Genomic DNA, 14464 nt, shown 5'->3' with positions numbered 1-14464 from the left:
CGACTGATGTAGGGGATGGACATCAGAATCGCCATGTGTTTGTCTGCTATATATTTTCGTATATATTTCCAAACTTTTCCACACCATTTCTTTTTCCTGTATTTCTTTCTTTTCTTTTCAATATGAGCTTACCCTGCTAAGTGCTGACAACTCTCTGCTTCCATAGCTTACTTCACTGTAAGCTAAAGGTACTATATACTTCCAAGGTGGTGCTTGGCACTTTGTGATTGGATTTATATAATGCTTACATTGGTTGCCTCTTTCCTTTTCCACAGTGTCTGTAGCTGACAAACTGAATACCGTCATTGTCATTTACCTGTTTCTCCTATTTAAGCTTTTTGTATATTTGCAGCATATCAATTGCACTGTAATATGCTCCCTGTTGTTTGGATTTAATACTTCTGTTTGCTACAGCTTTTTGACACTGCGTTTCTCAGGGGTGGACTAACACAGTTACAGGTGTGAAGTAGTTCACCACTAGTAATTGATTGTTCTGAACTAGAATACTGTCTCAAGCTCCAATACTTGAAAACATATGCAGATTCCAGGCTTTTGGGGATTTCGCAGACTATTTTATTCCGTGCCTTACTGTTCCTTCTAAGTCAACACACTTTTTCTTCAGAAGCCCTATTTTACTTAGCCCCACATTTAATTGTAATCTATTGTGGTATGTTCTTGTTGTTTCTAAATACACATTTGATACAACGAATTTTTGTAATAACCAGTTTTTGTGGACTGCCTTTGAAAACAAAGGACAGCTCACCACTTTTTTTCTTACTTTGCAACAACATTTACTATATACATCGATAATTTTGCTGCACAAAAAATTGAAAAAATGACAGATGTGTATTTTAGACTTCTAAAATGTAGGAGAAAGCTTTTGATGTTTTGATTAATGGAAGTCAGGTGATTTTTACCAGGAAGTGAAGATGTGCATAAAAATTAAACATTTGATGGCCTTTTAGTGTTCAGGAAATAAAAAGCTTAACTGTGGGTTTTTTTGTTTGGTTTGTTTTTTTTTTTTGGTAGGCATTGATGAAAAACAGTGTCGTGGGAACCTGAAATAGTGAGCATGGTTCTTCTTACTCTTCTACTTAGCAGTGAATGTTTTTATCACTGAACGGCTTTTTCAAGGAAGTAGGAGTTTACATCCTTATTTTCGTTTTCTCCAAATAGCTACAGGTATCTCAAAACACACTACAAACTTTACTATGTCAGGACACTTGATGCAGTTATCTTTGTGATAGATGTGTAGATAACTTTGAGAATGGTAGATACAGTACTAGAGATGGGGAAATGGAGTCACAGAGAGGTTAAGTGTTTGAGTTTTTAAATGGTGACATGACTCTTCACTGTGGTGATTGGTAAGAGATGGCATAGAAACCCTGCCAGCTGGTGCAGGGCTGTAACTGTAATGCAAACTGATGGGGTTGCGCAGGTGATAAGATGATTGTTTCTACTCAGCTATTTGGTATTTTAAGGTTTTAGGTTGCATAGTGTTTGCCTCATGTGAGGAATGTAACATTTGTTTTTGTTGTTTTCAGCTTGCAGACAGTAGGCTGCATGCCACCTCCTGTGTCTTCTGCAGTAATTTTAACCAAAGCTGTTGGTGGAAATGAGGTGAGTTTTCATTTTGCTTTTGAATGCTTTTTTTAAACAGAAATTCAAACAAATATTTACTCATGATGAACTTATGTGGCAAAACACTGACTGCAGTGTGATGCTATTGTGCTTTGTAAAAAATTCTAGAATTAAAGCTTGGGTATTGTGTTGGTGTCAAAGAAAATAGTGATATGTTATCTGCTGGTATTGGTCAAACTGAAAGAAGCTCAGTTTTCTGAGGTGATAGAAATTATTGTTAGGAGATTTCTGCTTGTTGCTGCAGTGTAATTCGTAACTGTATAATGTTCGTATGCTGTGGACTAGTTATCTCACAGACTGTTAGCTTTTTGTTGAAGATCTGCCCTTGCAGGGATTGTTTGGATGGTGTTTAGAATTAAGAGGCCCAATGGTAGGAGTTCCTCAGGCTTGAAGCTGCAAATGTAGCAAGTGAGATGATGGAGACAGAAACGTTAATTTAAATCTTATATTGTTGTTTGAGACTGCATGAAATGAAAATTCCGGGAATGTGGAGTTGACAGTGATGCAATGCAAAGTTTTCAAAAGATAGGAAATGCCAGAATTGAAGTTGTTTGTGCAAACTTGGTTTGGTCACATTACATTTCTGCCTTAAAATATGCTGATGCCATTTCAGACACTTTCTTTATCCACAAAACACTTGCTATTTTCAGGAAGACTGGGTAGACAGCATTTAGGAAATTAATCCAAGTGTGCTAATTAATGAGGTTGTTCCTTTTAGATCTGCTACTTCATAACTGCTGAAGGTGAATGAGACCTAGTAGGTGAGGAAAGGAGAGAATAACACTAAAAGAGATTGGTTTTAAAGCTAGGGCTGTTGGAATGCTCTTCTGGAGGGTTAGAGCCAAATCTTAATTCAGCCGTGGAGCTCCTGTGTGAGGTTGGGTGAGTCACTTCAACCACATTTTTTAAATGTGGCTATTAGTTGTGTACTTCTCATTTTCTGAGTTCAGACTCTTGGGACCGATTAATGTCAGCTTTGAAAACACATGATAGCACTGAAATAGATTGAAGTTGTACTTTGTACTGACAAAGTGCTGTTTAATTGCTCTATCCTCTGAAGAGAGACCCAAAGCTTCTCAAGTCAAGCATCTCTAATTACAGGCAATCCTGATGCACATCACTGTCTCCCAGTTTGCTACCTGAAAACAAGAATCATAAAATTGTCTGATGGAGGTGCTGTGGAGTAATTGGTATAAGGAGATAATTTGGGTACATAATAGTGATCAACAGAGAAATGAGAAGTTTTCTACTGAGGATTCTAGATGTAGGTGCTGTAAATTATACAAAGATGACACATAGTGAACAGCGAGGATGAAATGAAGTATTGAGTAAGTGCTCATTCAGTGTTAGCACTGTCTGTCCTATCCTTAGAACAAGGAAAAGATCCTCTGGAAAAAAATAAGGTGTGATTGGTTAGTTGAAAGCAGTACCATATAGCATTTGTGTGCAGGAGTGTGAGAGGTACTTTAGTTTCTTGACCATTAGAGTTCATTTTTTTATGGCAGTATTCTTCTGGGGTGGTAGGGGTGTGTGTATTTCATACCAGCTGAAAAACAGAAACCTTCCATCATGTGAGGCTTGTGTAAGTAATTGTATAAATCACTAACAAAGTAAGCTTGAACCTTTAATTCTTCTGCACCAAACTGGTGTTGGAGGAATGTAAAAATGCATACCTTGTTAGTGATTTTTACAGATAGTTGCTGACAGCGGAGACAGAGTGAATCATGAATTGGGTCTTGGGAATTGAGAGTTCTCAGTCAGGCTCTAGGAAAGTATGCAAAAGAGAAACACGCTTTAAACACGCTCAGGGTAGACAAAGTGTGTGGCAAATTTATTGCTAAACTTGACCAAGTTTCCAATGCAAACATTTTTTTGCAATTTGGTGCTTCTTTATTGTGCAGACTGTTGTTAATTTTTCTTCTGAAGAACAGCAAATCACTTCCCTCATGCTAGGGGGGAAGACCCTCTTGCATTTCTCCTTGCCAAGTTTCACCTAAGCTGTTATTGATATATTTCTCTTTCTGACACAAGCAGAACAATGCATTTTTTCCCATTTTAATTTAAATCTGTTCTGATACACAAAGAATTTAAACCTGGGAGTCAACTGGAAATATAAGTGATTGTACTGTGAGAGCATTTGTTCATAATAATGTCTCTTAAACTGCTTTTGCTTCGTCAAGCGTGTATCCCTTACCTAGAGAAATTGATTTGTCTGAGGGTGTATCTACACTGCATAATGTAATATGAAGATAAATGAGCTTGCTCAGAAGCAATATAGTGAGGAAGCTCCACATGAGCTAATTAGTCTGAGACGTGTCCTGCTGCTGTAGAGTACAGGCACACCCTCAATAAGTGCTCTGAAGACCTCTTTGGATTTCTTGAAACACAGCACATGAGCTGTGGTAGTTGACTGTCTTATGACAGTATAGAGGGGTTTAGGTTTTCTTTATCTAAGTAGAAATGACTGTTGAATGTCAGTTTGGACTTGGGTTATTCAGAATGAAATATCAGGCACTATGGCATGGTAGTAGTAGTACTCGCTTGGGGATGAGGAAACATGGATTCTATTTTTAGCTCCATCATTAAACTGTTGGGTAAACCAGAGTGGGGTATGGTGTCTCTGGGGTTAGCAGTAATGGATAATGGCAACTTTGTGAAGTGTTTGAAGATCAGTGCTGAAAAGCCTTATGTAAGAGTTATATTTTATTGTTCTGGGACAGGGTGATTAAGTATTTGGTCAAGTGCTTAGAAGGAGAGTCTACATCATTAGAAGCTACTTGGATGGGGGATTTTGCTGCATATCAGTTGGAAAATTTGTTTGTGAGATGATAAAAGGAATACATTTTTGTTAATCTTACAAGGATCTGTTTTTTTTTCATACATGCCTGAGGGCACAAAATAAAATGTTCTGCTTTTGTTGGCTAAGTAAGGTGTCGTCACCAAAGCTGATACAAAGAATTCTGATTAAACTGTGCTCATGGTTGAAAAAGTTGGTGTTCTGGCATTGTACTTAAACCCAGGTAAGCTATAAAAATCTTTATTATATGACTGTTAGTGTTTAATAGCAACTATACAATCTACCAGTGTTTGTTTTCCTGATGGTTCAAACACATGGTATATCAAAAAAGTGTATCTAAGCTTTAAGTCCTCTTGATCTGTGTATACGAATATAACAGCTGAACAGTTACTCAAGAGTGCAAATGTAAAATTGTCCAAAGCAAAAATAAATCTTCCTTCTTCCTATACATTGTTTGATCACCAACCTTGTGATCCGTACTGCTTTGAAATTTCTTGTCTTAGCAGCTGTTAGGTATGTCTGCCAAACTCTACCACATTAGCCATTTGTATTACTTTGCAGTATGCCTGGTAGATGAGCAGGTGGGGGCTGGTTTTGATGGTTGGGGCATTCCAGAGGAAATAAATCTTTACCAAAAGCCTTTTGTCAGCAGTATCCTTCCCTTAATAAGGGAAGACAATCAAGCCAGTTAGCACCTTTGCTTGCTGTAGCTGTGCCATTATGGTGGGGAGAAGCATTATATTTAGAAGCCAAAAGGCTTCCAAGTCTTTTGGTATTTGAGGGTGAAAATTAACATCTTCGCTTAGCTCCGATGCGTGAGTGGTTTGGTGGCTTGTTTTAGGGGACTGGAAAGAGCCTTCTTCACAAGTCATAGGGATTATAGGGGGGAAAAGATCTCTGTAACTTCATAAGAAAGGAATGGAAAGACAGCATAGAGATAATCAAACTGAAAACCAGTAGCAGATTTTATAGGTGTATTGGATTTTTTTGCTGTAGTCAATGGAGGAGAAATCCAGCGTTGGCATTAGCAGAGTGGAAGAACAAAAGATTCTAGCTGCAAAGAAAATAATGGAGTGACTAGTTCACTCTCAGTACTGCTTGTTACATGAGACTTAAGACAGACTTTTCAAATCTCATTTCCTTACGTATCAGCATTGATGGCAATGGCAGCAGCAGAGGTGTTTGGCTGTTCAAGACAGTGTTTCTGTACCGCTTCAGAATAACTTGTGTACTAGTAGTGATACAGGTACCATCTTCTGAAAATGTCTGATATGCGCCATTGTAAGATACCTGTGGTTATTGGTAGAGATGTGGTGGAGACTAAAATTTCTGTCCAAAGATCTGCCTATATAATTCAGACTAGCTAGGAGCTAGTATCATTCTCTCCAGAGAGGTGTTGGCAACTGAGAGGTGTAAGCAGTGGGGAGGAAAACTCTCTGCTTTCTGAAAATCTTGGCTTTTGGAGGAGAGGAAGATGATTTATGGCTATTCTATCTTTTGTTTTGGTGGAAGTAGCTGTTCCTAATGTGATGAGCAGAAATACAACACGTCTAGTAGGGCTACAAATTCACACCTATTGACTCTGTGGCCCATTCTTAGGTTTCTTCAACTCCTCTCCCAGGTCTCTGTATGATCTGTGGTTTGTTCTCTCACCTGTCTTTCAACTGTTATTTCTTCTCTCTGCTTCTCCCTCTTCACCCTGTTTTTCCATCATTCCTCTTGTGATATCTCCCTATATGATGTTACTTTCATTAACCCTGCAAACAACTTTCTAAAACAGCCTATTCCTCGCTTTTGCTGCAAATACATTTAGTTCATTAGCAAAGCCAGTTTCAAGTACTGAATTTAATTTGATGCATGTGAAGCCCTATATGAACAAAAAAATGTTCATATGTACGCTGGCAAAAAGTAAGGAGGGATCACCATGAGAAATCAAAATCTAAATTTTAGTTTGATGATATTTTCTCAATTACTTAGTTGTTTCTGTCAGCAGTAACACTTAGGAAGTCTCTTGATTTCTGAAGAGAACAGCCTATGTTAAAAAAATTGGAATGAAAAACAGAAGGCCTCGTTTTTGTTCTTTGCTCTTGTTGAGCTGTGAAGGGTCAGGATTTTAATGACTTTATAGCGTCTGATAACATGGAAGTCTTTTTTGTGTCTTTTTGAAAAGTCTTACAGTTTTTTAGTGAAATTATAAACCCCATTTCTTTAAAAGTCTGCTTCTAACTATCCATTTTTGCAAGAGGGAGACAAATAAATATGTCAGCATTTCAAGGTGCTGTAAAGACAAACCTATTAAAAGCTCAGAGATCCTCAGACAGAAATGCGGTAGAGATGCCAGATATTACTACAAAGTATTCAGACAGCAAATGTCATACTCTCCTTAAGAATTGAAGTAATGAAGAAAAGAGATTGAAAATTAGATCTATAAGTCTATTATCAGTTTGGGAGAAAAAACAATTTGCAATGACTTTTATGGCAGCTTAATGACATATTTTTGAAAAGTGTAACATAACAGGCAAGAGCTGTGATGGAATTGTACAGATAAATCGTGGCAGACAGTTCATTTTATTGAAGAATACTTTGGCTATTTTGCTGTCTCATACACAACAAAACCACTGAGGTTTTTTTTTGTTCAGTTAAGCTGTAGCTTGTACAAAACCTCTTAATCAAGGTGCGTGTGGTTTTTTTTTTTTTTTTTTTGCAACTTCTGTGTGGATCTGCTATGCTTTTTGTAAAACAAGGTGTTGCGTATGCAAGACAAGATTTTGAGATATAAAATAGACTATAATGAAGAAAGCTAGAAAGGTATTTAGGAAATAAGATATAAAGTAAAGAAAGAGTTCTAGTATTGATTTTTAGATTTGTTTTTTGAAGCAGATGTAGAACATAAAAACAAATATAAATTTGCAAGGTCCACAGCTAGCCTTTCTGGAAGAGAATCAAGGGAGAGTAGTAACATGTTGACAAAAAATTATATGCAATAGTTTTAACCGGTATTATAAAGAGCATATGAGTACACTGGAAAATTCCTCTGTTTGTTAGTGGTGGGGTTTTTTTAAAGTAAAAAAAAACAAAAAAGTGAACCCTAACACTACTGTAAAGTCACAGGAAAGATATTGATTTCTCTAAAAATATCTGAAGTTCTTTGAACTGTGTATACATGTACATTAACCTTTTAAAAAACAAAATAAAATGAATAAAAAGAAGTACAAGCTCCAATGGTTTGTGATTCATACACTGATGCACCAGTGTACCAAGAGTGTTTACCCTTGGAAGGTAACACATGTACATTATGAAACAAAATCATTTAAGATCTTCAAATAAACTGTATGTGTCATGATGCTTAGTTGTCTTCTATAACAGTTTTTTCTTCTCTAAATATAAGTCAAAATTTACAGTAGTGTTGTCTAAAATTTGATTTCCAAATTGCACTTAAAATATTCATTTTTGGGGGTTTTGTTTATGGAAGGGTCATTTCATTCTATTGTTTTTAAATTTGATACTGTAAAAGAAAAAAAACTATAATGAATTTTTTTATTTATTTCTTAAGTAATAAATTTTGTCTGCCCACACAGATTAAATAGTTCTAAATGAAAATGTAACTAATTCTACCATTAGATACTACACTGAAGTGGCTGGGAAATGTGTGTGAGTGTCAGAGGACAAATTTAGGGAAGATGCCTGTACTTCACATGTACAAATATAAAGAATTAACTGTGTCAGCATAAGCCTTGTATGTACATAGGAGCTGTTGTGCTATTAAATTCACCCACTCTATTCTAGTATTACAGTATAATTTTTTATGTATCCTAAGAGTTTACTTTTCTTTTATCATTACTGTGCTTTGAGCAGATGGTTTTTATTGAACTATTTATTGACACTTAGGGTTTTTTCCTTCCCTGAGTGGTGAGTGCATTTTATATCCATCAATGCATAGGAGTAGCCCAAATTATTACTTACAATATGAATTTCATCACTATAATGTGTCCCAGTCATGCAGCTCCATTAGATATCTCTAGAGTTCCTCATAGTCTTCTATAACCCAAAGCAATTGTGGAATCTTCTGGTTTTTTTTCCCCTCCCTCATTGTTCTCCTTTCATTTATCACTAGTAGTTCTAATACAGATCCACTACTAAAACTGTTCAGAATGGAAAGGATTTTCAAAGGCATTCAGCTCTGCTCTTAATTCAGAGGAAGCAAATTCAGGCTAACAATGAGGCTTCTGAAATCCTCATATTCGAGCACTTCACCTCCAGACTCCTTACTTAGTTTGTACGAAGTTTCAGATTCTCCCAACACCTTTGAAAAGCAGCTGATTTACTAACCTAAGGTGTCAGTGATTGAGTTAGACTTGTGACAAAAGACTTAATTTTGGCCCTGGTTGCCAGTACCTCTAACTCAGGGTCTTTCATATGGCTCATAAAGTGTCCAGTGGAAAAAGCCCCTCTCCTACACTCCTGGGAGCGTAAGAAATTAGGGAAGTGCAAGAAAATACATTAAATCTCTTAACTGAACAACTTTATGTACAGTAAGTTGTATGACACAGAACTTGCAGCCTTGTGCACGTTTACCCTTTCCAAATCTGGGGTGCTTGTAGCAGCTCTGCCATTATCTAGAAAGTTGTAAAATTACCTGTTTAAGTTATGCTAAACTGGTTGGGCTGTGGCTGGAAACTACCTGGAATCATCATAGCCTTGTGTTTTTACAGCTGTGTTTGCCTGACTGTCCTAGATCTGACTTTGTAACAAGAGTGTTTTCAGAGGCTTTGCTGTTGCTGTTCTTCAGTGCTTGGCAGGGGAGATAAGTTTTTTGTCTGCTATGGGACAAAATTCAGTGACCCTGAAAGCTGTTTGTGGCATAAAGAAGCCAGGACAGTAGAGTCTTGCTCTCAAGCTTGACAAAAATGGCCTTTTAAAGCAAGGTGGTTTTGTATTTGTCTTGGTCTGCAGGTTAATTCAGTGTGAAATTATAGCGCGCAAGAGCTTCCTGTATTTAGCAGAGAGTGCTGTATGAAATGCATTGCCTATGCAAAGCAAGCATTTTTAACTGTTTGCAAATGTTTTAATAGAAATATTACTGATTTGTTCAGAGTGTGTGGTCTACTGCCCCCTTAAAATTCAGCTTCTGTACTCTCTGCTGTTTAATCTTTATAGCTGTTTGAAAGAGAGATTGCAGATATTTTACAAGTGAGGGAATTGTGTTACTCGCTCTCCCTACTTCAGTCTTTGAAAAGAAAGGCTATCTTTTGGAGAGCAGCGAAGACTGGAAATATTATTCTGAAGGTGACAGCTTCAAAAAGCTACAAGTGATTTGTTTGCAGTGGAGTGTTTTATGCAGTCTCAATTCCATTGAATGCCTGCATGGTGCCAGCATTCACTGTGTAAGGGTCATTTTCTAATGGCTTTCTTTTGGCAGAGCAGTGCAGTTGTTTGCTGGCACTGAAACCCAGCAACACGCTGGGTTCTGGTTCTGCTGTCCCTCGTGTCGGCTTACAAAGCAAACGCTAATTTAATATTAATTTTAATAGTAAGTGACGTGTTTAATCATTGCATATGTTAGGATTGATGTTAAATCACCGATACAGCAGAACAGAAACTCTTCAGCTTTGTCTGTTGTTTGTAGGTGGTTTATTTTCTACCATGAACAATAAAGATGGTTCCTTTGACGTCTCTTCATGTGTTCACCTGTTTCTATGGACCTGGACTCTCTTTCATGAAGGGATACCACTGCAAATAGTTTAGCACGGCTGTTGGTGGCCCCAGCATTCCCATGACTGGGAATGAAAACGTGTATTTATAAAACTAGCAAAAGCTAAAATGCAACGGTATTGATTGTGAAAAATGGAATTAATTCAGTATTTCTTTCTAAAAAGAACATTTGGAATGATAATCTGTAAAACATTGCTAACATTTTGAAATCTGAAAAATACATTTTACGTATGACTGCAGTTCACTGCAGATAAAACAAAATTAAACATGTCTATTGAGAAGACAAAATGCCCTTTAGGAATATCTTTAGTGGATTTAGTCAAGGATAGCATTACTGTTCTTGAAACGTGCAAGTTCTGAACACTGGCTTGTAAAGAGATAATGTTACATTGTTTCTCCTTTCTTAAATTTGTCCTTTGTGTGTTAAAATCAAAGCTTCAGAGTATTTCACTTGGGAAAGTTTTTGTTTCTATCCAAGCACATTTTTATCTGGTATGAATGTATTTGCTTAGTGGCTAATAATAATATATAGGAAAGAAAGCAATCAGGCTTGCAAATTGAGTATTTCTATAATTTGTTTTCTTTAGCTCTCTATTTGGGTGTGCAATATTAAGTCCTGATTTGTGGAAACCGTAGCTGTAAAACATGAAGCAGGATTTTCCGTTAAAATTACTATTTTCTTTGAAATTTCATTCTTTATCAAGGAAATTAAATGACTGTATTATCCTGTTTTCATCATTATGATTATGAAAGAACATCATGAAGATTTTTGTCTTCTAAATTGTTTGTCAAATGGTTATATTCAATACATGTTAAGAAAAAATGTCTTACATTCTATGATGAAAACCTTATCTGCGTGAAGAGACGGAACAAATTTCTAGATTCCTTTATTTATATAAAAATAAACAAGCCCAAATTTATTTAAAATGTTTTTATTGTACTCTTATGAGAAGATAGGATATTTTAGAATTGTTTCCAGTTTGTATTTTTCTGTTAAACTGAGTTTTTTTTAATTTGTTAGAGCATTTGGCAAAAAATGTGGAGAGCAGCAGAGCAGCAAATTTCCTCTGATTTCAAAGCATTATCTAGGCTCCAGTTTCTGGAAAATATTGGCCCTATTATGAAGTCTGAAAACAGCAAGCTGCTGGTAAACTGTTTCTGGACATGTTGAAGAAAAGCCACATGCCTCCTGGGAACCCTTTTTCAGACATGCAGTCCCCACAGCCAGGTGCTTTCCTGCTCAGCTAGGATTTTTGCAGGTGTTCCCTTGTGCATATGGCCTTTTCTGTCTGAAATCCGCTACTTCTGCTGCCACTTCTAAATTAACAAGGATGGAGGGGAAACACCACCAGTCGGAGTAGCTGTAGCACAGGCTTAAAGTCTTGTACTTGTATGGGAAGCCCCTATGAGAAGATGTGGATTGTTCCTATGTGTTTAGGAAATTTTGAGAGGCAGGAGACTGGCAAAGGAACATTAGCGCCTTCACTCCACTATAGGTACCCTGAAAGCACAACAGCTCCTGACTATTCATCTGTGTGATGGGGGAGAAGAAGTTTTACCATTAAATATAATCTTTGCCAATCTATTCAGTACCTCATCATATATATCACCACCGCAAGCTGCATTTCCAGACTGTTTGCTTCTCTGGCATTTTGGGTCCCCTCACCACCCTCAGCCTGACCTCTCGAGGTCCGTGCTGTCTGCCTTCGAATCCTGCCCTGCCTCAGGCCCTCGTATGCATCCACAGGGAATTAGCACCAACTGCCTGGCTGCTCTGCGAGACAGCGTGAGGCAGAGGCGGAGTGGGAACTGGTAGGAGCCACGGTTGTGCTTGGCAGTATGTTATCATTCATTGATGTGCGCTTCACACTGTGAGGCAGTAGCTCTGTACTTTTTGACGAGGGCTGCAAGCCAGTGCTTGAATTTAAGGTAAATAATGTTTGTGAAGGAATTTTCCCCAAGATTCATGGGAACGAAAAGCTTGCCTTATATTGAGGTGGATACAGTAGTTTTGACTTCATCTATTTATTTTTAGTAATAAAGGGATGTTTAGTAAGAAATACATGAGCAAACAAAGAAGGTAGTGCACTGCTTTTCAGCAAAGAAGTCAGCAGCCATAGACTAACTGGGTAGTCTAATGCAGTAATTCTGGTAATTACGTGGCACACAAACTGAAGAGAGTATTACTGTGCTTGAACTGAATTGTGTTTGAGATGGTAAGTCCAGAGCAACAGTATATTTCCTGAATTAGTTTGCCAATTTACATATATTACTTCTTCCATGAAATTTTGAAACTCCCTGTTCTAGCAGGTATTGTGGATTATTGCAGCAAGATTCCCCAAATGTTGAATTTGTTGAACTCCCAAAATGTCGAATAATGTGGATGACTTTTCTTAGCTAGACCTTTTTGTTGTTATATTTTGCAGTGATCTAAATTCATTTTGTTTGTTGATATTGTTGCAAAATATCCATAATGTATACGGGGATGTATGCTTTGATACATACTGTGTGAGTGTTTCAGCTCCAACTGCATATCCAAAACCTTTTAAAAGGAAATCTCAATGAGCCCCATGGGGCAAAGTAAATTATTACATGTGGTGAACTCTTAAGTCATAGACCAAGGTCATGGCAGTGAGAGTGTATTTCAAAAAGGTTTTATCTGTGCTTGGAAAGCAAATGAAATCTCTCATCATTAACTTTAGAATTATAGTTATAAGAGGATTTTCACTAGAGGTGAAAGATCAAGTTCATGGCGGACATAATGGAGTCTGAAAAGTTATTTCTCAGACATAATACTAGGGCATGAAACATTCACTAAGGTTTTCACATTATCGATGGGGAGTTTACAGCCTCTAATCCGGATACTGAAGATCAGAGCCATTGTAATTATTGCTATCTATTGTGGCTTTATTTCAACCTTTTCGGATGAAAAAAATCCTCTTCTTTTTGTAACACTGCAAAGACTTTTAGAAAAATTTCCTAGCTTTTCAGCTGTGTCAGTCTTTGTCATAGCATACAGGCAATACCTTCCTCTAGTTAATAACAATAAACCTTCTATAGAAATATAATTTAGTAAACCTGAATGATCTTCAGTCCGTAATGGATTAATCAAAGCACATGTGTATGCAGTGATATGGTGTCTCTGTCCTTATTTGTTGGTAGTTCACGTAAACCAGAAAGAATAAATGTTGAAGGGAAACAGGGTAGAAAAGCATAAGTAGAACTACGGTTTTTAGTGACCCAGACTATTATCCTGTCAGTGGAAACGGATATTAATTTGTCTGTTTATTCAACAGACTTTTACATTTTGCTAGCCTTTGCATGTGTGCATGCATGCATTTCAGTGGTACCAATGAGCAATAGAAATCTGCTCAATAGTAGAGAGTCTGAACTCTGTGCCTGCATCTTGGGAATGGTTTTGCAAATATCCCTGCCAATAACACCACTCACTTGTTCACAGAGTTTACAGTGCTCAATCTGTTTGCTTGTAGAAGTGTTGAAATTTGCCGGTGATGTGCTGCATTTAAAAGTATAGAGTATTAAACAACCATCGACAAAAATGAATCCCTTCATATTTGTGCTTTCACTGTCATGAAGGTTATTACATTTACAGGAAAGTTTCAGCTGTTGTGATTTTATTCAGAAGAGTCTGTTTAGTCCTGTTTTCATGCCATTTCACTTCTACGTAAAATTTAAGGTCTTGGTCTTTTGTTTTCTTAAATCCTCCCATCTGCTTTAAGAAGAGGTATTTGTTAAAAGATGCATTTGTTCCCCTGAGTTACAACTACAGATGGCAAGTACATGTATATTTTTGGCAAGTGATATTTTAATTTCTTTGAAAATATAAAAAATATAAACTAATTCTACACTAAGAAGATTTTATAACTGGAACTAGAGAAAGTCAGCTCTAAGAGTGGCTATCAGGTTTTATTCTATTTAAGCAAAGTACTTTGTTTCAAAATTAATGTGTTTTTAGGAAAACTTCATATATTCAATATACGTGATTTCTTAAAAGTCCTATGAAAAGAGGAAGCATAAACTGGATTGTTAGGTTACCTGTAATTCAAGAAATGACAACATTAAAGTTGGACATAAAATCTCAGTTCTGATCTATGGAAGTGTTTTATGCTTCTGCTTTAAAATGGCATGTGATCATGCAATTTAGAAAATATATACTATAACATTTTTTTTTCTGTAATGTTAATGTCATATGTGTTATCTCAAAAATACTTGCTGTACTTTCATTATCCAAATGGTCCAGAATATCTGTATTGAGTGAGACTTTCTATATAGGTTATGTTCTCTAAGGTGTAT

The 14464-nt window shown here is 36.8% G+C and overlaps 1 protein-coding gene across 9 annotated transcripts in view; it reads left to right on the top strand.

The window, feature by feature from the left end:
• Nucleotides 1-14464, top strand: part of SLC10A7 (solute carrier family 10 member 7) — a 157319-nt gene that overhangs the window by 14035 nt on the left and 128820 nt on the right. For 8 of the 9 annotated variants that reach the window (XR_008232727.1, XR_008232729.1, XR_008232731.1 and 5 more), the window contains one exon: nucleotides 1545-1620. Coding sequence is in view for 6 of the 9 variants with exons in the window: in XM_052772013.1 (XP_052627973.1) it covers nucleotides 1545-1620 (76 nt within the window). In the remaining 3 variants the exon portion in view is untranslated. Of the gene's footprint in view, nucleotides 1-1544; nucleotides 1621-14464 lie in introns of those variants that run through there. The other variant, XM_052772051.1, reaches the window with a different exon arrangement.

This window comes from Harpia harpyja, chromosome 2 (assembly GCF_026419915.1).
Source record: "Harpia harpyja isolate bHarHar1 chromosome 2, bHarHar1 primary haplotype, whole genome shotgun sequence".
NCBI lineage: Eukaryota > Metazoa > Chordata > Aves > Accipitriformes > Accipitridae > Harpia > Harpia harpyja.
Note: the sequence above shows the minus strand (reverse complement) of the source record. Positions and strands in the feature narration are given on the sequence as shown.